Source organism: Platalea leucorodia, assembly GCF_965183815.1.
Source record: "Platalea leucorodia genome assembly, chromosome: 8".
NCBI classification, from domain to species: Eukaryota; Metazoa; Chordata; class Aves; order Pelecaniformes; family Threskiornithidae; genus Platalea; species Platalea leucorodia.
In genome coordinates this window covers 46385629-46410493 of record NC_138830.1, presented here as the reverse complement: position 1 = coordinate 46410493, position 24865 = coordinate 46385629, and the positions used below count along the sequence as shown (strand labels likewise).

The 24865-nt window shown below is 46.4% G+C and overlaps 1 protein-coding gene across 1 annotated transcript in view; it reads right to left on the bottom strand.

Annotated features, from left to right (window-relative positions):
- Positions 1 to 256: 256 nt before the first annotated feature.
- Positions 257 to 24865, bottom strand: part of KCTD15 (potassium channel tetramerization domain containing 15) — a gene marked incomplete at both ends in the record, with an annotated part of 38236 nt that continues 13627 nt past the window's right edge. Inside the window, 3 exons of the mRNA XM_082319349.1 lie at positions 257 to 412; positions 6117 to 6422; positions 14372 to 14516. Coding sequence (XP_082175475.1) covers positions 257 to 412; positions 6117 to 6422; positions 14372 to 14516 — 607 coding nt within the window. The remainder of the gene's footprint in view (positions 413 to 6116; positions 6423 to 14371; positions 14517 to 24865) is intronic.

The window sequence follows — 24865 nt, the reverse complement described above, 5'->3', positions numbered from 1 at the left end:
GCCTTTTTGTTCAGCCCAAAGTACATTCCCAGCGGGGCTGGTACGCTGAGCATGCTCAGGAATTTCATCGTGAAAAACGGACAACTGGTTTTTCAAATGCATTTCATGGCTGGCTATGTGACAGGTAGTTTCAGAATACCACTAATTGGCAACATAAAGTCAAAATCTGTTTGCTAATACTGTTTTGCAAATCCTTAGTGTTTCACATAAGGGACTATTAAACACTTCTACGGTTACAAAGGAGTACGGGTAGGGTCTAGTCCAGGGGCTCCTGTTTTATTCTGATCGTCGGGGTAGGTTGTGGTCGTCTGTCTTCGCGACACAGCACGTATTCACTGAACTGAGAGGAATCCACCCCACCACCGCACGAAGCTGCCACGTTAAATCCCTTCTGAAATAATCTTTCGAGCACCTGCAATGTGAGGAAAAAAAATCCGATTAATATTTAGCAAATTTCAGTGATAAAAACATTCGGGAGCACTGGATCTAAATGATGGATTTAGTCTTTCGAGTCCTCGTTGAATGAATATTACTCAGCTATAATTCTATAACTTATTCTTAAATGACTACACTGTGATTAAAGTCTCGCTCTCAGCAAACCTCTGTAGAAAACAAAAATTAATCAAACAAATAAGCACTCTGCAGAGCAGCTTAGTACATTATATAGTAAAATACTGGACTGTGGTGCTATTGATGCTATCTTACTGCTTACAGAAAGCAACATCAGGTTTAAGCTGTAACAGAAAGTGCCCATTATTCATTAGTAGCATGAACAGTCTTACAGAAAGGGGCTGAAAACGGTTCTCAGCTTTTCCTTGGCAGATGAAAATGTATTAGGAGCCCGAGTGACACTTCCACCAGATCTTCGCGGAAATCGCAGCTGTGATTCTCCCTTGCTGGAAGGGAGAGCTGCTTTTCGCAAAGCATGGCAGGGATGGGATGCGGAGCCAAGACGTGGACAATAAGGAAACGTTCTGGCCCAAGAAAGAGGTTAATTTGTATTGCCCAAATATGTATTTTCTCTTTCTCCTTCTAAAGAAAAGTTGGTGCAATTTAGATGCATGAATTTAAGGAACCCAGAGGCAACTTTAATTTCTGAGCCTGTCACACAGCACATTACCCTAGGATATACTGATCTTGGCAATATGATAGGGCCGTGTTTTCACATGGGTGAGCGTGTTGATATACGGTTTCCCAGCAGAGCAGGACGCACGCAGACTCTTCTCAGCATTAGGTGAGAGCGGATGCCAGATCCCCCTTTGGCAGGTCTGCAACCTAAGATCCCCGGAGGAGATGCCGTGCTCCCTCCCTCCCGCGGGCGGCTCTCCTGAGTCCAGGGCAGTAGCCTGGAAAAATGGTTCCTGTGGTTTTCTCTGCTGAAAAATGCCATCAAGGGGGAGCAGCCTGTACGGTTCTGTAACAGCCTTGCCCAAGGTACCTCTTGCTTTGCTCCAGCGCGTGGGCCCACTGCGCTGGGAAGTGAACCTGATGATTTGCTAAACCCGATGAACTCAGTACCACCAGCATCCTCCTGACAGCCGTCTGCCACCCACAACCACAGGGACTAACCTGTTTACAAACTTGTTCACTCAACCTAGAAAAGCGTCTTAAGCAATACACCCAACTTCAGGTGGAGTCAAGTCGTATGCTTTCACAGGTTTATGTCCTAGAAAGAATTTGCTTTCTTTTTTGGTTTTACCAGCCCCGTGAAGCACTTCAGCAGTTACACCTACTGCAGTAGTACTTAAAAGTCTTATGTTTCAAGGCCCAAGCTGCCTACGTTAAAGCTCTGCACACCAGACCTCTGCCCTCGCCCCGCACGCAGACCCACGTGAGGCCAAGGTGCATTTCTTAGTGCACTGCCTCCTCTGACTGAATGCTGGCGTTGCCTTCTCCAGAAACGTCAGTCTGGAGCCTTCATTAAAGGTAACTGATTTCAAAAGCACAACTGGATCCAAGGTGGCATTGTAGTGCAATGCAAACCATGGCAGCATTTGCTGGCTTTAATCCATGGGGACCCTCCTTTGAGGTCGCCTGTGTTCGCCATCTGCGGTTTAATCCGTGGTTTGGGTTTCAGGGGTAACTAAAACCTTGTACTTGCTACTCTGGCTGCTAAGGACAGGCGAAGGAAAGGAGCTGCTCTCGCACAGCTCTGCCCGAGCCATGCAGCATCTGCTGGAAATCAGCCTGCCCGAGGAGCTCCGCCTGGCCTGGGGACACAGGGACTCGTGTTCTCAGAAAGCTGCATCTGCCAAACCTCACTGACTTTTGCCCTGATTTTTCTATACCTTACGCTGTAAGAAAGTTGTCGAACTGAAAGATCAAAAAAGCACCCCAGCGCTTGGGAGACAAAAGAACCTGGAGAGGTTACAAGAAGGGGGGAGTGGGTTACCAAAATACATGAGAGAGCGCGAGCGCAAGCTTACAGCTCTCGTTTGTGCGGGCTGCAGGCAGCCGGTAGGACAGGACGGGGTGCAGACACCAACACTTGTTCCTGCTCAAAGAGGAAGGCAGGAGTTTGAGAGGGAAGGAGGACCAAGACGTCGTCAGACTGCTGTTTCACAGCCTGGAGTGTATTTTGACTAATTTGTGCATTCCTGTTCCTAGACCTGGCAGGATGAAGACGAGCGGCAACCCAGCTACAGGAAAGGAGGCTTCTTCCATTTAACTGGACAGCGAAACAGGATTGACAGGTAAGATTTCAGAGACATGTGACTTCAAAATCCTTGCTAAAACTTTTCTAAATCAATTTGCTTGTAAGACAAAACAAGCACGGGGGTGCCCTTGGCTTGCCTCGGTCCAAAGCTATGGAAGGCTGCGTGTTAACACAGGACTTTTCTTCACCGAGCCCTCTCTCTGCAAACACGCAATCCGGGTAGACATTACACCTTAGAGCACCGCACGCAGAACAAAGCGATTCATTTTTGCTACCTACGCGCTCGAAGGACTAGACTGCAGGCTATCATCTAGTGTAAAATCCTTGGTATCATCAATTTTCTCTGCAAGAAACAAAACAGGCCAAATCCTGTAAACAATGCGGACCATCTTTAAATATTGTAGAGTTTTAAGTGTAACTTGGATGCGGTTGAGCTCAGGTCTATGGAGAAAGGCTCCTAAAGGCTGCTTCCATGTGCGCTGAGCTCTGGTTTGTATGCGCCGGTGCGTGCGCCAGACTAAACGGCATGTTGAACATGAACAGATTTAAATGCCATTTAGTGAATTTGGCTCTATGCGCGTTACTTTTTCTGAAGGTAAGATACAGACAGAGGGAAACCAGTAAGCGTCTTTGAATCAAATCAGAGCTACTTTCCTGTAAATCTCCAAAGAGAATATGCCAAGACATAAATGAGTAGCAGCTGTGATTCTCCTACGTATAGGGAGACACACACACACTATTAAATAGAGGATTTGTGCTAGGATTTAATATACTTTGTCTTCCAGTATTCTGAGCACATCTGATTTTGTTGGAAGTTTTTCCAAATAGAAACATGATACTTTCACTTATTGCATTTGATTTAAATTTTGCAGAATACTTATGAATACATTCTTAATGATGAAGACTCAATGTTCAACATATACAAGCATCACAGAATCTTCTCTAAGGTAAGCTCATGTATCTCACCAGAACCTGTTGCGAGGAGTTGAAAAAACAGCGTGCCTTAAGAAAACTCTATACCTGTATGTAATTACAAATGGGCATTAAATTAAGAGCTACTCTATTTTTTTGGCTGCCGCTGCCTACTCAATGTTGACGTGCTTTGTTTTATACGCACAGTTCTTGACACAAAACATTTAATGAAAATATTTTCCAAAGATCCAAAGAATTTGTAAGTACTGCAGTTGTGCTACCAAACACATTCAGCAGGGCACAGGGAGACAGAAGTGCGGTATCTCGGCACGCAGCAGGCAGACTTACCGCGTCACTCTGAGACTCTTTGGAAATGATTCTGCTCTTCCGACCACTACCCCTTCTAACCGATCTCCCGTAAGTCTGTGCATTTACTTCACTGTACTTCCAACTTCTGATGTAATACTGTTTTGCCCAAAAATCCTGGGAAGGGGAAGGGCAGTGCCTATGCGCTGACCAGAGTCCATCAGAGCCAATGATAATTAGCTGCTGATTTCATCAGCCTTTGGTCTCAGAAATGCATCATTTTCCAGTAAGTGTTTGAAAACACTTTCTATTAATTATATAGTAAAATGATGTAATTTAGTAAAATGATGTAATTTAATAATATTATTTAGACTGTAGACTCTTTGACAGAAATTTTTTTTCACAACATGAACCTGTGAAGAGACTCCTTGATTCTGTCTGAATTTTGACTGAATTCAAAACACATTCAAATAATAACAATAATTAGCACTCAGCTTTCACTACCAGCACACCTTTCCTACCAGCACGCCACTTTGGATAAAACAGAGCCAGGTGCTAAGCCACGTCGGCATCCAGCGCTTTGGCTGCTTGCAGTGCCGAGCCCATCAGTGCCTCGCAGTGACCCTTTATTGTTTCAGTTATTCTGATTTCTGGCATGCGTCTAACTGTATCGCATGGACAGCGTGGCTGAGACACGAACACGCTTCCCTGTGCGCTTACCTTAGCTAAACCACAGCTGCTCCCTTCTCCACCCAGCACAGCGATGAATTCATCCCTGTTCCCACTGCCAGCAAACGGATCTGCCTCCGACCCACCTCCAGCCTTCTATTTTTGGGGCAGCCCACTCTAAACCTTTCCAAACATGAAATTGCTAAGGACTGTGCAAAATTAACCACAGGCATCAGACTGTTGAAGTTCAACCAAATAAAACACTTGGGAGTCTTGAACCAAAAATTACCAAAAATAGCTGGGTTTAGAATGGTTTCAGACAAAAGCGTCTACTGGTGCACAAGGCACCAGGGAATGCTGCCCCGAGGAGGGAGGCCTCAGTGGCAAATGCAGGTTGTTAAAATGACTCCATCCACTTTTACATATTCTGCTAAGTGCAGGTCTCCCGAAAAGGCTGGCAGCTGGCAGCTTGGGAGAGGGAGGGCGCCTCAGCTTGCTGTGTAGTAACACCCCAGGTAAGCAAGGGCTCCGGGTGCTTGCCCTCCCTTGCTATCCCGCCGCCCTCCCCAACCTGTCCGGCCAGCCTGTCCCAGGGGCCAGCCCTTCGGTGGGTATTTGCCCCCAGGGAAGTTGATCAAGCCCGCTAAGGCATTCCCCACAGCCCAGTTAGCACCTCTGCAGGGGACGGGAACTTTGGAAATATTCCCCTACAGGTTGATTTCACTTTCCATAATACAAGTATTTACAGCATATTTTAAAGGTGTACATGCAAAAACTCTGCAAGAGCTCTGTTTTGCCTTGTTAATTAAGGCAGAAGTTAACAGCATCATCAGCGCCGTTCCTTCTGCGCAGCCCAAGGACAGCTACAACACCGAGGCTCTGGCCGCAGTGGCGGTGATCCCTTGTGAAATGGCATTTCTTGCCCATAAGGCTGCTGCCTAAACACAAGCCACATATTTATTTCCGCTACCATCCACCTATCTGTCCAGTTATCTTCTTTTGTTTCATATGTTTAATTTTAAACCTAATGTCAAAACTCTGAGTATAAAATGAAATATATTTTGTTTAAAATACTCTGGGCAATTTTTATAGAACATCCTTTTGAAAAAAAAAAAAAAAGTGCAGAGATCAATTTTTTTAAGTCCATCCCGCAGGCACCATCATTTAATTATGAGTGAGACATAAATTATGCATTTACACATTGTTGCATTTTCTATAAAATGGTGTGGAGATTTTTTTTTGTAGTTTTTGGAACTCTCTCTTTCTTCCTGGGGGCACTTTGGAGGAAAAAAAAAACTGCTGCGGGCTATACATTGATGAAAAAATTAGCATTTATCAGTATAACACCATTATGAGACCAGCATGGCACTAACATACACAAAATCTAAATCTATTTTTCTGCTTAGACTTAGGAAAACCTGAAAGACTGTGATCTCACCAGGCAGAAAATGTCTCCTTGCAGTATAAGCACTGAAGGTAATTGGGCAGAAGCAAATAATTTGCATATAATTGAACAAGAAATAATAAAAAAACACCCCAGCAAACAGATGAGCCAGCACCGAAAGGCCATTACCTGCACTGAATTCAACCGGCAGTATCCGTTCAAAGGAAACCTAATAACGTGGGTAGGGTCCTGGTTCCAGCCAGCGTTTACGGAGTTGCACATGACGTCCCCGGTCTCCGGGAAGATCTCCTCTATTAAAGCTTTCTCCCCGCTCAATGCAATTCTTTCCCCCAGATCTGGAGTCACTCTTACGACCAAGCAGTCACAAGGCTGGAAATGTTTCCTTTGTTCTTTCTCTTGTTTCCATCGCTCAAGTTCCTTAATCATTGGCTGCAGCTGGTAATACTTTGCTTCTTCATATAAAAGATTAAAGTCCTGGGGAAAAAAAAAAAGAAGAGGGAGAGAGAGAAACTAGAAATGCTTATAGTTCTCTTTTAAAAATGAGTATTGTTCCTGTTTGACCTACTTAGGCTTATGTATTGTCAGCAAGAGTGCAAAGGCAACAGGTATCCACATACTTTGTCTTCATCTGACACCTACACAGAAAACCACACCGTGTTAGTGTTGAATCTATTTGGGCTGACCGTGAAGTTCCCAACGCCACTGAATTATTCTTTCATTTATTATCCCGCAAGCTCAATGCCAGAAGGATTTACTTTTGGATTAAGAAATCAAAGTAACTGGCTGCAATAATCAAAGCCTGCTGATGCAAGAGGAGATGTCTTGAGCCTAATCTTCACTCTTCGCCTCAGATGTTCACTTCTGATCTTACAACAGATCATCTCAGGCTTCGCCGTCACCTCTCGCACACGTTACGAGATGGAGATGTCAGTTCAGCTTCACTTCTCACCTGTCTTTGCTGAGTCTGAAATTCAGCTGCAGCAGCTCAGCTGCTCCCTGTGTTTCATGATTATTCATGTATTTAAAGTGTACTTTGGAGCCCGGTAAATTATACGGAGGTAGTGACTATCCCACTTGGCTGGGAGCTCGGCTGTGCGCTCCAACAACTTAAACAGTTCTTCCCAGCCATTTGTCCATCACCTCACTTGGGCTTTGGGCAATTCAAATTCCCAATTTGGTCCAATTCCCAGTTCACTGATTGAGATGTCTTCTGCACATCCTCATTAATAACTTTTCATCACATTTCCAACAGATCTTCCCACCTCAGCTTCAATGCATGACAGTACGCCGAGGCAAAGGGTGCCAGCAGCCCCCCCAGACCCCAGGAGGCAGCAGCGCCCACCAGACCAAGCCGGAGAAGAAAGGGAGGGGGAAGCACCCAGGGACGGTTTGCTTACACCAGCCCCACCGCCTCCTTCAGCCTCTTGAAGGGAAGAGGAGCAACAAGAGCACAGCACCAGCTCCTCTCTCCAAAGACCTGCCGTTTGCTTTCCTGGCTCTTACGCCTGTTTACAGGTGGAAATGCTGCACCGCAGGTACGCTATGTGACTTTTGTGGAGTATGCTGTAGGTCAACAACTGGACATAAAGGTCAGTTCTCCACCACTGCAATGAAATGAAATGAAAAATCACAAGCGTGAAATGATTGGAATCATTTAGGCTGGAAAGAAGGGCATGACAAGAAGTAATCAAGAAATGGGCATCAAAATTACATGAAAAATAATGGCAGCAGTGCTGCTCCAGGACTCGGGGAAGAGGGGGAATCAAAGGCCAAGGAACGTGCAGCACAAAAAGGTGCGACTCTTCATAGCGGCTTGGAATTAACCTGTAAAATCTGCCGCTGCAGGATACTGTTGAACCAAAGCAGTTAGCTGTGTTCAAATTTGGCACCACAGACCCACCGTGGGTAGTGGAGAGGTGCTCCCTCACCCCAGGGCTGCCTACAGCCTGGAGATGTATGAATATTCACAGTGACACCGGCAAGGTTATCACGTTACAAAAGGGACATCCGATCCTTTACATCTCTTTGATGTCTGTTACGGCTGGGACAATATGCGCACCACTAAGGGAGGGAAAAAAGAACACAGAAAGAGAGAAAAGAGTGATAAGAGCAAGTGGGAAGAAATGAGGGCAACAAACGCACTCACGGGAAGGAGACGGAAGATGAAAAACAACAGGAAGATGAAAGAATCAGCCTCTCCCCTGATGGAAGTTATTTCCTCCCCCTCCCCAAAATCAGCACTCTGCTGAGCCATTACGGCTTTTCTCTGTCCACCAGTGAAGCTCCCTGGTTACTGAGCACGGGATTGGTTTAAACCTATGAGGATTAGTGGCCTAAATTAAAAAACAACCCCTGCCCCAAACTCTCTGTGCAATCTTCATCGTGCAGGACACTGGAGCAACACAGTCCACAGCTTAACTGCAGTTATTACAGAGGTGTGTGCAGGGGGATAGCAAACGTTCACTGGGCATCTGCTGGTCCCATGTCTCTCTTTTTTGAGCAAAGGAAAACATGCAATGCTAAGGAAAAATGTACTGTAATGCTGTAGAGTGAACAGGAGCATCCAGTGCTTACTGTAGGCAATGGAAAGTCTCCCACTGTTTTCAACAGGTCCTGAAAAACCAGTTTTAGAAGATCTGTGTTCATGGTCACTATAAAATAACATATTATTTGTAAGGTCAATCAGTTGAATATGTGCTAAGAAAACTCAACAGTAAAACCCAGAAGAGGTGCTACAGCCGTATAAAAACCAGTCCTTCATTTCTGAAAGTAAAGAGAGGTACAGTGCTCCTGAGGCTGGATGCAAAGCCCATTACATTCATGACAGTCTTCTCAACCGACTTCACTGGGCTTCGGACTAGGCTGACAGTATCCTGAATCACGGTTGTTCAATGGTCCAGCACCCCCGGGCCAAAACAGTAATGCCATAAAGCACACAAAACCAGGATCGCACCACCTCTCCCTCCCCCACAGCCAGCTATTAGCCCACCGCATCAAACGCAGCTCTTTAGTGACTCCTGCTAGCCATCATTTGTCCTAAATAAACAAGATAAATTTTATATCTGATATAATTTTGTGGTAAGACAAGGAGTTTTCAGATGAAACAGCTCTTCCACTACTGTTCCCAGAACGATACGGCCACACCTCAGACGGCCGTGTGGAAACCAGAGCTGTGCTGGAGCATCATGTGCTCAGTGGGATGCACATAAACCGCCTGGGTTAAGCCAAGGTGCTTGGGTTAGTTTTTAAAATAAGACTCTCATCTCCATGTCCATTCCACACTTGGGTTGAGCACAAATGTGCTGGAAAGGGTTTTGCACCTGGAGGAAGGGGTTTGCGACAGAAGCTGGGAATCTGAGGTATGCTGGTGCAAAGCGGCAACACATACATGCGGCGTTAGGGAATCTGGGCAGCTGCCTATTATCAGGCACTGGCAATAAAGGGAATTTGTTACGCTGTAACACGTAGAGGGGATAAAAAAGCCTCTTCTGCTAGGAACGGCAAGAGAAAATTCATGGCTGTCCACCAGTGACAGTGCTGGGAAGGGACACCTTCTGTGACCCCCCACCCCGCGTACTGCATGCTGCCCCGGACCAGCCACCAGGAGCACAGCCTGCCCCACCGCCCTGACCTGCTCGGGCTCCTGTGCCAGGAATCTGGCGTTTCTGCACCGAGTGACTTGGGCACTGCTACGGAATTTGACAATGTATTTAGGGAGGGAAGAGGATTTTGCAAAACCAGGAACAAAGAATAAATGGTTCACAGCGTGGGGGTCCAGTTCTCTAAAGCCTGTGCTTGGGCAAGGTAATGGACTCGACACACCGCTAAGTGCATGATCTTCTCGTGCAGGTTTTATACACTGTTGGGAGTACTGTGCAGCGGCGACCGGACTGGGAAGCGAGGCCCAGCTCTGGACTGTCTACACAGGATACTCAGGATGTCCAGGTAATACTGACACAGGTATTTCCACCCTTGCACTGTAGATATAAAATCCTACCCTGATGACTTGCAAAAGTTTAACATGAAATATGAAGTAGAAGAATTCAACCCACAAGGGACCTTGCCAGGGAGGTGCCACAGGAGCTGCAAGAAAACATTTCCATGCTGCTCATTTTGATAAGTTAGCAAAGGCAGATGCAGACACGAATCTTCCCAGACCTATCCGGAAGAGGCACATTTTGCTGAAACAGGCACAGGAGTAGCTACAGGGTGTTAACTGCCTAGCACCGTGGCAAAGTGCACACAGTTTCATTGAAACTCAGGCTCAGAGCAGCCTGGTACAGCTTCTGTCCCAGGCATATGCTGATAAATGCACACAGATACTGTACCCTCTCTCTCACGGAGGCTCCAGCCCTGGCATCAGTGCAGCGTTGCTGAGCAGCAGGCAGCATTGCGCAGCAGATTTCGTACAGTATCCAGGAGTTCCTTGTCCCGCAGGACTAATGATGCATCTCCCATTTGTTCTACGGATTATTTCCATACCTTCCCAGCTTCTTAACAGCCATGTATACCTTGCGGCAGCACAGCCCAGAGTCAAGCACTGTGTATGGTAGCTAATGGAGCTGCTTGTGTTTAGCCAGGGAAAAGGGCTTTACTCCGAAGGTGATTCCCACCAGCCAAGGTCCCTGCTCATGAGCAGGGTGCTCCTTGCTAGACTGAAAGGGGAGATGGACAGTCCAGGCTCTGATTTTGCTGTAAAGTACCACAAAAAGCCTTCATGAGCTACCGGGAGCCTTCAACTTCTCATGGCTGTTGTAGGAACAGTGGGGAAGTTCTGTCAGGTCACCTGGAAAAGGGAGCAGATAGCCGGGTGGGATGCACACGGCCTTTCTCCATCCACAACTTCTGGACAACACTTAGATCTCATGGGAAAGGTAAACAGATTTTTCAAAGATGCAGCTTTTTGCCTCTCACAGAAAAATTTTCTGCTCATGATTCGGCAGAAAAGCTTTTTTTCTGGTGGATTTCACGTGGGCTAAATTCTGCAGTCGCCTCTGACAAGGGTGACATCTTCCTGGGAAGTGTGACTGCAAGGCCAGTTGTGCTGCTGTTTTGACATCAATGCCAGTGGGTCAGTAATGATCTGCTAACTACAGGCAGAGACAGCCAACAGAAACTGTAAAACCATGTCTCCTGTGAACCTGATGCTGTTCTCTCCGTACTAAAGAGGTCCTTTGTTTTTGTACCTGATGTTGACTCCTGAACAAGCTGAAATGCCTCTTTCTGCCCATTTTTCACTTGTTACTCTGTTACACAAAACAACAAACTGTCATCCTGACTCAACGTTTCTTTTATATTTTAGTGCTGTGAAGATCTGACTCCTGGCTACGAGAGAAAGTTGCTCACTTCTACGATGACAACTGCGCCATTTGCTAAGGTCAGTTTGAGAGCACGTAAGCACACAAATTTTAAAACGTTATTAATAAATTAGCGTGCCGACCTTGTGGTTCCGGTGCTACAGGTGACCTCTATAATCCTCATGAAACTCAGACGTCCTGTGCATTTGTGCTCCTCCCCTCCTTAGGATGGAGTAATAATATACACATCGCCCATGTCTATTTTCGTTTGACGATCTCTAAGCAGGGAGCGAGTCTCAAATAAGTAGGTATGATGGGTCCTGGTTTTGTGTGAAGTTACGTATTGGCAGTGAAGGGGACAGAAGCTGCTCATAAATGTCCTGGGGAATCACCTCTGACGGCGGGGGGGATCACGGCAGAGAACATTTGGGCTGCAGAGGAGGGGCAGCTCCTGCGCCAGCCACCCCCTAACCCAGCAGCGTGGCAGACCAGGGGGTGCTGGCTCCCCGCTCTGCGTGAGGACTTTTGTTGCTCAAGGTGTCGGGGTCCCACGCGTGGGACTCTGAACTGGTGCAGGAGGAGGGAGCTGTAAGCAGCTCCCGGCTGCTCGCCATCGGCTCGCTCAGCACAGGCTGGCTGTGAAGGAGAACCGAGCCAAGCAACTCGCAGTAATCTCTTGGCATACTTCATGTGGCTTAAAATCCCCCAAACTCAGCAAAATTGTATGTACTATTAGACTGTGGCTTTCAGCAGGGCGACCTGTCAGATACTAAACACTTTCAAGTTCTGGCTTATTAATAGTTGGAAGTGTAATTAATATTCACTGTAAGCACACCAGTCAGACTTGATAATAAAGAATCACTAGCCTAGGAACACATACCCCACTTTCTCTGCATTTCAGTGTTAACTTAGTCTGAAAACAACACTTAAATAGCAAGCACAATAACGCTGGTGTGGTACTAACATTCCAAACTTTCCAAAATAACCATCTGAGCAGCAATTCAAGTTGAAAAGCAACTTGGCTAAACCTTGAGGCTAATAAACTGCTTGATTAAATTAAGGGGTAAAAACTAATAAATATTCAAAACACTTGATAATGCTTTGTTTGACATAAAGAACATTTAATGCAAGTCTCGCTGGAAAACCTGTCAGGTTTTATACCTTAAATAGAGTTTTGCATTTAGAAACACTGAGTGATTCCATTTGCTGCCTTTGATTATTGTCTTCTGTCACTTTAATCATGCTGGTAAAATTACACGATTTCTGTGAAGTCAAATCCGTTTACAATGCAGTTTTAATATAGCTTTGCAGCGCATTCTTCTATGCATTTTTATTTAGTTACTCCCTACCTAGCAATACTTTGCTTTGTTCTTGAGCCCTCATTAGCCTGGGGTTTGCTCTAAAGCTCTCCCAGGGAGGAACTAACTAAAATACAGTTAACCCTATGCAAAGAGATGGTCTGGAACAACGGACTAAGCCCGGGCACAGCGCCGGCTCTCCCGAGTCTCTCCCAGACCTGCCAGCGGCTCGCTGCGCAGACAAGTCCTTGGCATCCACTGGCACTCTCACCTCCAGGCTCTTACCAAATCCTACTGGTTTTGTTTCACAGCACCTCTGAACTCTGGATACCAGTCGAGGCGATGATCAGCTCCAACTACAACTCTTCCACCCTCTCTTCTCACGCCTGCTTGTCCCACCACATCGTCCAAAACGCTGCTGCTAAAGCATCTCTCTGGCAATTTCACCTGTACCACTTCTCCATCCACCCCCCTTCACTTGATCCATCCATCAATCCACAAAACTGGTCTGGTCTTTAGCTTCACTCCTACCTGTGTGTTCTCTCTCATTTCTCTGTAAAAAGCTTTTCTCACATCCACCCCTTAGTGCTCTGGCTCTCGCCCTGCTTCACAGCACCCCAGCCTCCCCAACCCACCTGCCGCTCCCCAGAAAGACCAGTGCTCAGGACAGCGCTTCGGGGCTGGAGGGCCGAAACCGCCCCTGAATGCCAAAACTTCTCCTTGCCTTGGGACTGGACGTGTGCTCCCATCGCACAGCGCATCTGCTCAACATTAACTGTACACAATCCCCTGCCGGGGTCAAATATAACTATACTCGTAACTTCGGCAAGAACAGCTGAGGAGTGGTTTGCAGCATGAGGATCAGCTGTACTCCAAAGCTAAAGCCACCACAGCAGCCAGAAATCTGGGCTGACTCAGTAATGACTGGCCAAATTATCTTGCCTACCTAGTCCAACATGCACAGTGAAATCTTACTGCACGGCGCGGGAACCTTCCTCTCCAGCAACGCTCCACGTCCTCTAACTCTGAGCAGATCCCCGTTGCCATCCCAATTTATTAATCATTTCATGCTGGAGTTGGTGCTTTTGTTGAATCTTGTCATCTACAGTTTGGACACTTTTGTCTTCTAATTTTCATACATAAGGATGACAATGTTGCAAGTTTCGTAAGTGCAAAGCCAAATAAACAAGGCTAGGAGGAGAGCGTTTGAACAGCCAGGATTTGCAAAGCAACAACCAGCACCATTATTTCATAGAAAACATGTATTGCTCCTTAAAAAGCCCTCAGTAAATTCCATCTCCCAAGAATATTTTGACACTCATGAACTGTGTAAAAGATTACTTCCTGAACCCAAAGTATCTACATTGGTTATATCTAACACAAATCTTCATGGGCTTGTTTAAGGGTGTTTCTTTTTTATACCAACAAGAAAAAGATTTATACGATTTACACCCTCTAAGTATCAAATTTAAAACATTTCTTTCAGATTCTGAGCATTAAACCCTGGTAAGTGCTAGTTGCTGATGTTGCTTCTTAATTGTTGTTATACCCTGATAAATAAGCTAAAAATGTGGGAAAATACAATTAGTTTAGAAAAACTGATTTAGCCGTAAGCTTCATCGTTTAACTTTTTATGGTATCCATGACAACCATTGGTCCATTTATTAAATAATAGCATCCCTGGTGTAATACACAAGTACTAAAAATTCTAACAATAAACAGCAACATTTAGTTAAGTGTGTTTAGGTCAAGCACATAAACCAACCTGCACCAAAACAAATGACAGAATGGGAGGAAAAAATGGATTGCAGACTACAGCTTTCCTTACCTTAAAGTCATCTGGGAGCAGTAGCTTAGATGTCCTTAGGAAGCTTAATATATATCTGAAAATTTCACCATCTCGATCAATGAAATAATGTTGTTTTAAACTGTCCAAGACAATAGGCTCTGTGCCATTAAACAGACGACTTATTCTGAAAAAAGAAAAGAAAAAGAAATGGGCAAAAGAGACAAAATCTCATTACACCCTCAGGGCTTAAAAACATCCAGCCAATTTAGTTGCATCAATTCAATGTGCATAAGGTAACGCAGTATCTTAATTTGGTGACAAACAAGTGCACAAAGACAGATGCCTTAGACACGCGTGTGCAGCCGCACGCTCACGCACACAAAGCGCGCGTGCACATGCAGACACGGGCGCACACACCAGCAGTGAGAGCCCTGCAGCTGCCCTGGGGCGAACCTCGTGCTGCCCCGCATCGAGGCTGTGAATTAGGCCCACGACCCCGACAAGGAAAGTGCCTATGAAACGCTCACCCTGCAGCTGGCAGAGTAATTTTGGTGACAATATGCATCACTGCCTCCGTTATACATCCCTGTCCACCATGTCCTGCTAACAGAGAACCGAATGGTTACTTGGAGATGGGTTCCTGGCCATGAGCTTCTCCTCCAGCTTGGCTGTCATTTTCATCAAACGCCATCAAAGCCCTTCCGTGCCAGGAGAGGCTGCCCCTACACTGAGATGAGATGTACACTGAGATGAGCTGTATGGACCTGTCAGCACTGGATAAGTGGCCATCCAACGCTGAACGTTTTGGCAAACGGGTAACCAATGGCCCACGCAGCATCTGCAGTGCTGCCTGTGGGACCACAGTCCCAGCACCACTAGTCCTGGGGATCAGAGTCTGGCAGAAGAAAACAACGTGGCAAATCTTTCGTGAACGAAGAAAAGGAAGCGAGACCTGTGAGACCAGGGGATCAGCTGGTTACAGGACCAAAATACCACATCAGCTGCATCACTCCAGCCTTCTCCACGTCCTGAGGAGCATGCTCTGCAGAAAGCAACCCGGGCATCTGCCTGGCTGCCGTTCCTCCCGCCGCTCCCCTTCAAACGCCTGGCTTCTCTCAGAACGCTTTGTCTTCCCATGAGAAATAACCCAGCTGAATATATGTTCTTGAAAGGAAAATCGCAGGAGACAGACAGCAACGACCTATTAAGTAATTGAGTCCATCTCTCTGACAGTGCAGCATTGTTCCCAACTGCAGAGTGTCTCGTGTTTCAAAGTCGAGTCTTAAATAACCCTGCCAGTGAGGACTCCTCCATTTCCCAGAGAGACTATCCGGCAGCCTGCTGGATTTCACTGTCGAACTGTCCCTTCGACTCGGCTATGCAATCCGCCCGTGTCCCTTGCTGTGACCAGGGCAGGGCTTTCCCTGGTTTTTTGATTTTTTTTTTTCTGTTTTTTTCCTGTTTTTTGGATAACGAGCTCGCCAAAGGCAATGGCCAGCACTGCTGGCGAATGCCGCAGCCGCAGCCTCCCTGCCTCCCTCCTTCCAGCATCACCACCCCACCCCAAGATTTCTGGCCCAGCAGCAGGACGCGAGAGACCTCAGCCTGGCTGGGGAAGGCGTGCGCCGGCCCCGGCGATGGGAAGGGGCAGGTCTGCTCCCCCGCCGCCCGCAGTGCTGGCGCTTCCGGCTGCGCCCCACGCCGCTTGCTTTGGGTTGTGGGTTCATGCAACACGGTGAGATTTGCTCTCCACAGCTGCACCTCGGTCTGATCTAACTTGCTAATTTAGTTGCAAATTTAATTAACGTGCCATTTATTTCTAAATTAACTGTGGAGATATTAAATAAAAGTGGACTTAGCAAGTCCCCACTGAATTCAGCTAAAAACCTTTCTGCCCTCTTAAGCAAGCTCCCGCTTTTACTGCCTGCTCTCGTGTCCCTGTCAGCATTCAGCTAGTCTGAGTTACTTATGAGAATAACCAAATGCTCCCCTAAACCCTAATTATAATAGGTTTACTGTTTTTCTTCAACCTCTAGCTTTTCAACGGTATCAGAAAACACCATCCAGTTCACGTTGCAACATTTAATTTATATAATCCCAAGGTTCGGTAAGCCTCCAGTAATGCATTATTTTCTTTCTTCTTGTTATTTTAGGGCTATTTGCCTGAGACGGCTAAATATATTGCTTTGTACAGTGTTAAATTTTATCCCAGGAACCAGACAGTTAATTTATTTCCTTAGACATGCACATGAGCCAGCGTGCTGTGCTGGGTTAGACTGAAAGCAGAGGAAACACTGATAGAGCAGCTTAAGGTTCAGTACGGTATATTTACTGAGTAAATTTGCATGGCTATTGAAACTTTTGAGATCTTGCACCTGAAGAAGCCGGGCTGTGGCTTAAACCTCCTCCCATTTGCTGCCCTTTCTCTGTGAAGTCTGCAAAAGCAACGCGCCGGCTGCTGTTCGGCTCTGCCGCGCGTATGGGGGAAGGTCTGCCAACAATGACAGGGCGCAGGGAAGACAGGGTACAAAATTTTAATGGGCCGCTCTTTAATGTAGTGAAGCATTTTTTTGGTAATGAAAACAAAACATGAATTTTGAGGCCTTTGTGGAGTGCCCTGAGCTGTATTTCTTCACCAGCGAAATTACTGCTGGGGAAAGAAACTTGCAGAGTGTTGAAAGACTTAACTGCCACCCCAAAAACAGAGTGATGAATAGTTTAAGGATTTATTTGACGTTTTAGGGGGCTGCTATGTTCCAAGAACCAACTTCACTGCAGCATGTTGTAACGCTGCGTGCCGAAAGCGCTCCTGCTTCTCCCTTCTCGCCACTATAAACCGTACCTGTAGGAAGTCCATCAGAAAACACAACACTGTGAGAGCACAAAGTGAACTCAAGCGGCAGCTTCGAAAGGAAAATTTGCCTTACAGGGTTACTCATCACATGTGAAGCCATGGAAGAGCACAGCGACCGGGGGCAGCTCTACAAGCCCCACCGGGACCTGATGTGCCCAGCTAATGGGTCTTGGGCGGCCAGAACAAAATGTCACACGCAGAAGCGTGGAAGCAAAATGCGCACGCACAGGCTGTCAGAGAGCCAGGGAGTCAGCAAGTGCAAGGGGATGGGAATGGTTTTGCACTGTGTAAACTTGGTGATGTTCAATCAGAAATTAGGCACCAGCCTGGCTGGCAGCCTCAGGAAGCTGCTCCTGCCAGCACCCCGCCATGTGATGTGAGTTAAAGTTGTGGGGAGCAGCTGCAGCTCTCGGATTGGGCAGTGGTCACCCCAAAAATGGTTGTTTTTATGAGCTGTCATGGTGCCCAGGACTGTACTGGTGGAGAAGTTGGGTAATGGCATTTTGAAGAGGCACTTGCTTACGGCACGCAGGAATGGTGCTTCTAGAGATGTTTGTGAAGAGGTGGAAGGCACAGGAAAACACAGACGAGGCAAAGAGAGCTGCACTTGGAGCCTACAGCGATGGGTGAGTCTGAGCAATGACCATTTCTTCAGCATTCCCACCTTTTCAAAGAGATGCTTCAGTTACTAATTTAAAAACACTCTTAAAATTTCTGTACAAGATTTAATTTCCAGACAGTGAGCAGACTGAGCCAGGACCAATCCAAGCAGTTGCAAGCCTAAGAATGGCAGGCTTGCCTTTCCATTGCCTCCACCTCCCTGGCTAGGTCCCGCTATGCTCATACCATCTTCCCAGTGCACGGCTCTTCCCAGCTCTCTGTTTCTCCTCCTCAGTTGCTCCTGCCCTCCCAGCAACGTGCTCTTCCCTACCAGCCGGCCACCGCTCTGCAGTGCTGCCCACCCTGACCCTCGCAGGGACCCTGCTCCCGGCCACCGCTGCACCGTGTCCCTGCGGAGCAGAGCCACGATGGGGCTGGCGTCAGGCCTCCAGCTTAGCGGGTCTCGCTGGCACCTTGAGCCCTGGCTGGATGCTCTTCCCTGCTCCTCCCAACATCCAGAACACAACCTGTTGATCCTATTTCTACAATTTCTTTGTGCTTCTGTTGTTTCTGCTAAAGGCTTTTACATTTTCAATAATGTTTCGCCAAAACGCTAAGGGGCGAGTTTCTAGCTTTGTACCGATTTTACTATGATATTAAGATCTCCTTTTATTAGATTAAAAACAAACAACGCAGCCAGCCAACCCACAAGGACAAGAGCGCCAGTAAATTCTTTTCTTAGTTTCTTGGGCAGGGGAGGAGGCCGCATGCTGTGTGCAAGTACCTACAGACGGCTGCTGCCACCCACACCCCCCCGTAACACTTGCAACCAATTTTCCACCATGCAAGGTCCCTGCAGCGCCTGTCGAGATGGGAGCATGGAGGGGGGCCCGCAGGGCAGCGACTCCAGCCCCCAACCTCGCGGCACACCATCTCTTTCATAAACTCATCCAACTCCATCTTGCCAGCAAGATGGAAAAAAAGCAGCCAGGGCTTTTTGCTCCCTCTTGAGCACCCTCGGTCTTCCCAAGATTATCACAGCACAGCCACGGCTCTGCACATCACACCCCCGCTGCTGGGGGCTTTAATGGCAGACTGGGACAGGAGAGTTTGGCGGGGGGGTGGGTGTGCTTTCTGAGTTGGGGCCAGTTTAGCCATTTTATTGACAGCTCTCTTTTTGAACAGGAAACTAAAGTTGTTTCTTAATAAATCTGGTTCCAGAGGCTTTAAGAGGAGCACCCAGTATTGTGGGACTTGTGGGGCAGCCAGCAGCTGGGGTTGTGGCAAGTGCCAGCAGAGCCCTCCGCTCCCGAGCCCCACTGCTGGGGCGGCCACTGTGGTCCCGTCCCCCCCGCACGCCCGCCCAGCCAGTGCAGCAATGCCACGTAAGTAAAACTCTCTATCACAACACTGCAATAATAGTATTAATTTAAGTAATTACATGATTAATATTTAACTGTTCAGTGATATTTTTGTCATTCATAATTTAGTTGTTTACATTTATTAAAAATTGATTCTGTAGACACTTTCTGCCCAATGTCAAATCAGCAGGGAGTGCACATTTCAGCAAACTGTCATTAAAATGTGTCTCTCTCCTAATTTTATGGGAGGGGACGGGAAGAAGAGAGCCTGACTGTGGGTCCTGCAAGCGCATGGGTCCGTGCTCCACTCGGCTGTAGCTGCCACTCCTCCGTGCACCCTCCTGCTCCGCTCAGCGCAAACGCACAGCCAAGCCAACACGAGCTCTGCAGCTCTCCCTGCGTTTTATAGGGTGGCTGTCAGTTGTACTTGGCTGTTGGGCCTTGCTGGGGAGCTGGAGGAGGAGGCGGCAGCAGTTGTGGGAAATGCCGCAGAGAGGAGGAAGAGGGTTGTTTACAGGCGGGACACCGAGCATGACCTGAAACTGCCCCGCAGGACATGTTAGCAAAGCGTCCCAGGTGTACAAGCAGAGTCCAGTCATTGCTGCTGAGCACAAACAGTGCTGCTTATCTCTTAAATATTTGCTCAAGGTGGGTAGGATAGATACTGTTATCTGCTTAGAAGAGAAAAAATGCTGTGAATTGGAGCAGAGGTACTTGAGACACCAGAGCACCTTACGCTGTGTCTGGCACTGCTGCCCGTGTAGCTATGTCTGTTATAAGTAAAAGTCTCTTACTTGTCCCATCACAAGAAAGTAACTGCTGGAAAAGAGAAGTGGAAAGCCGCCAGAATGGCTGCGCCCTACCAAATGCCAGCGTGCCAGGAGCCAGCTCTCTGCTGGCGCTGCTACATCCAGCTGCAGCAGCAGGGTCTGGGGTGGGCAGTGGATGATGCTGCCGGATCTTTACAGTAGTGTTTTTCATATTTCCATTATTTTTACTGTAAAACTGATTGAGTTTGTGCACAAGCTCCCAGCAAAGCAAACTGTAATGGAGAAAGCACCTGCAGCTACTTTCCCCAAGGAGGTATGTTAAAACACCCAACCCATCTGAAAAGCAGGCAGGGCTGGCCAGAGGAGGACAGGGATAACCCAGCCGAGCAGCAAACAGGTGTTTTCCACCTTCTGGCCTGATGGTAGTTATGAGGGAGAGACGTTAAAAGGTCGTCTCTGCCAGGACACATGCTCACTCACACCCCATACAGTGAGGAACGTGGCTAAAGGTTGCATCTGGCTGCAGTAGGTTTTCTGATCTGCCTCCATTTAAAACTTCAGCTATAATTAGCGTAGAAGTCCATAAACAAAGCTCTGTTGTATGGTTATACTGTACCTTCACACCCTGCTACCTGACCGGTGATTTTAAGCCCTTCTCCAATTATGGGAAAATGGGTCTACAGCGTGGGTCTGTGCACACGCGACCTGGCTGCGGTACGGTGCAGAAACTCCGTGCAGGCTTTGCGCTTACGGCTCTGCCACAGTTTCCATTTTAAATCAAAGAAAATATCTTGACCACCTCAGAGTGCTTCAGGCGTACACTTGGCTTGGAGGGTGTTTCAGCTGGGGAGAATTTTGTTTTAAGCATCTTTTAAATCTTTTATTTGTACAGTGATGGGGAAAAGTGAGTGCTTGTGTGTGAGTCTGAATCTTAATTTGGGGGTATAAACTGCTGCTCTGCAAACTATGAAATCCAAGCAGCCACGTGTGCTTTGGGACCGGTTCACGTGCCTGAAGACACAGAGAGGTGCCCCAAAGCGGGTTTCTGGCATAAGTAAGCCCAGATCAGGTACCGGCTTCCAGTCCCAAATGGAGTGCAAGCATCAAGCCTGCGGCGTTAGGCAGGTCACAGCACCGTGCATGCTCGAGCCACCCCCACCACCGACTCCTTCTCCCACCGCTCCTACAAGACCAGGGTGAGCACCCGCGTTTCAGCAGGGCAGCTGCTCAGCCCCCGACCCTTCAATCCTGATGGCACAAGTGAGTGACCACAGATACTCAAGTACAGAACTGATCTGCGAGAACCAAGTGGAGATACTAAAGCCTGTAACCCCAAAACCCCTTTCACAATTTTTAACAAGAGCATCGATAGTACAGTTCGATCTCAGCAGAGGGATGGAGGAGGTAACTCACAAGGTAACAGCTTTATCCATCTCCAATTCCTAGAACCTTTTGTTCCTGCCTTCCAACGCAGATCCTGGAATGCCATAGGAGTTTTTTGAGCCATATGCTCACTTTGCAGTGCTTTTGAAGGATATTACACTCATTAACTATTAAGCACCTGAAGGAACTGCAGGATCTATTACCTAGATTTAATACTTCATATTTTGCTGTTCAGGCTAGAATATCTATTTTTGCAATAGATCAGAGCTAGTCTATATAGTATCAACATGTATTTTTAAAAGTCAATAATCCAGAAAGAACATTATCATCTACCATGCAGAATCATTCTTGGGAAGTCCTAGAAGGATTTTTTTTCTTCTTTTTATACCATCACTAAAAAGCAAAATTAGGTATGTAATGGATTTTGTAGTTAAAACAAAGGCATGGACAATTATGTTTTCAGTTCTCTGTTACTATCAATTAAAGTCCACTGAAGCAACAGGTAATAAAATCCACTGAAGTGGAAATTACCTATTATTTTTGAAATACCACAAAGCATTTATGGTAAGGATAAGAGATCCTACAGCTCTTTCTCTTCTGCCTGTTGCTAACAGCTTTTCTCCACACTTAAGACACTTTGGCAGGTGACTTTGATATATAATTCCATGGAAATATATATGTATTTTTAGAATTTGATACATGACACTTATTTTTTCATTTGTAGAGACAGTATTGCCTATAGATATATTAGCAGTTAAGAAAAGAAATTGGAAACACTAATCCCAGGTAGAGAAGCTAGTCTTTTCCTGCATTAAAAAATTCTCTTGCAGTCAAGAGCCACCTGTGTGGCCAAGCATCCCATTAGGTCTTGAGGGAGGAGGAGTGGTCAAACAATTACAACGAGCAGACCAGCAACTAAGGGAATTCAGGCTCCCATGAGCTTTGCTTTCCAGGCTTTTTCATTCCCACCAGGTTTACAAGGGTATTAACCCCAAGCCCTTCACCTCATTGGGATGCTGGAATTAGGCCCAGCGCTGGCCACTCATCCCAAATTTATCAGCAGTGTGTGAGTTCCCCAGGGCTGGGCTTCTGCCACCCATCTCATGGGCAGTCAACAGCTCAGGAGCAAAGCGCTGCTTAGCCATGAGTAACAGTGGCAGAATCCAGCCCTCTGCCAGGCTAATGATTTTATTTTGGCTTATTAAAGTAGCGTTTGTATATTTTAGTGTGTTATTTTAACAGCTATAAAAAGACTTCACTAAACAAACAATTTCTAGTATGTTAATTGGTGTATTACGAATCCTTTCATTGCATTCGGCGTATAACCACATTTACAGGCAAGATAAGTAGACACATACAGACAGAACGGCACTCATTCACTACACACATCAGCATCCCACCACATTTATTTAAGTCTTCAGTCACGAAATGCATTTGCTGTACTTAACAAGGAAAAAAAAATGTAACTTCCAAATACAGGTACAATTTGCATTTCTCCATTAAAAGTTCCCTACGTGCCGCTGACATGGCTTGTTCATCCTTTCTAACAGGGATAGTGACAAACAGCCTCCCATTATTTTTTGATGCTTAACCATACCGTTTGCATTCATTTGGTCTGGCTGAGCTGCTCTGGAGTAACCATGGCCAGAACAGAGGCCTTGACCACAGCGGGTGTGCAGATGCACGGCAGCCCCGCGCAAGCGGAGAGGCTGCAGTTACTGTAGTTCAAGATAGTCCAGTTCCGCCACCCCTATTCCTAACAAGCGGTAACTACTGGGGGAGAGTGAGAAGGGCAGAGTCTGGCTGACTTGCATATTTTTAATAAAAGTAACCAAGTAATATTACAATATAATGTGAACCCTCAAAACACAGAACTTGTTAGCAGTAGGAGCTAAATATTATCCTTTCAGTGAAATATGCCAAAGTCCAGGTAACTGCACAGAAGTTCATACAGTGTAGGTAATACCTATCTATCTGAGAATTCCTATCTTCATTTTAATTTGTGGACTTACATTTGAAGTTAAAGAAGCACGTTAGCTGGATTTCCAGTACTATAATTTTTTCCAGTATAAAGTTCAGGTTACTTTTGCTCTTCTTGTGTCTTTTACTTCATTCTAACCAAACTTTTGTCTAAATAGTTAGTGAAGATTAAAAATATTAATACAAATTTATATTGCTAAAAGCATCCTATTTTTATTATGCCATTGTTGCTGCTGCTCTGATTTGAGCCCTGCAAGGTTTCTTGGCCTTTCATGTTTTCTCAACAGAGAACTGACACTAAATTTTGGCCATGAAAATCAATGCAGGAATAAAAATTCTTTAATTTAAAACAAACTCCTAAACTGGCATCTTAGTTTCCCAAAGCATTCCCTAGTTTCCCAAAGGTCCCAATCCTGCAAGAACTGCATTTCAATTCAAACTCTGTGGGAGTTGCGGGCACTCAACAGAATTAAGTTGTTAATACATGAGAAGATGCACAATTCAAATAAAACATTCCTGCCTATACAAGCCTCTTCTTGCTATTCCTTTAACCATCCCTTCCCCCTAAACCACGGTGCTATGAGGGCCCTGATGAGAACAGGGTTGCACCAAATGCCAGCTCTCTTGCTCCTCACCTACTTGCTGTAACTTCAAGCAGGAGCTAACTCAGTATTTTTACTACGATTTTCAAATCTGACTAGAGCTGGACATTACTTCCATTAACATCACCCTTGTACAACTGAGCATGCTGGGAGGTTGGAAAACATGCAGATACTAGTTTTATTTTAATATAAATGGGCTAAATCCTCACTCATTGAAGTCAAGAGTGAAACTCCCACTGGGACTCAGTGAAGGCAGGGAAAATGTCAAAGGTAAACTCATTTACCTTTCAGGGTGCAAGTCTGGCCCTCCGCATCCTTTGCATGTGTGGGTGCTGTGAAACCAGTACTTCTCAGAACACAGCAGGAGAAAGAGGGACAGATACTCAAGGGCTGCACAGCCTTTTATGAAGTGTAAATGGTGACAGCTAACACATTCACTTTGGTACCTGCCGCTTGTGCAAACAGCTACAATATTTCATCTGCTTGAGCCATAGCCCTTTACTTCTGATCCCAGACATGCAAAAGCTGAGCAGATTTTTCCTATGATTCTTTTATTTCCAGTTCCACAGGAAAAAGTTCCCAGGCACCGGCTGCCCGGGGCTCTGCAGCACCGCACTCTCTGGGATGAGCAGGACCACCAGGCTACCCTCGGTGCCCACCTGCCTCCGCTGCATCGGGAAACTCTCCACTGCTGTGAACAGGAATGATACCAGTTGGTTGGCATGCCGATTCACTAAACTGGTAAAGCTCTTCTTATTGCTGAGAATGATAATACGGGAAAAAAGGGCTTATCTTAAATTCTTCCACTATTTGCTTTTCCTGCAGCCCATCCTTCTGTCCTCCAGTAAGTAAACTACACCAATTTTACCCAGTCCCAGAATGCAACGCTGCTGCAATTATACTACTGTACACCTCCAATACAGCTCGCACCACCGCTCACTCTGGCACAAAGACATTGTGGGGAGCTGCAGGCAGACTGTAAC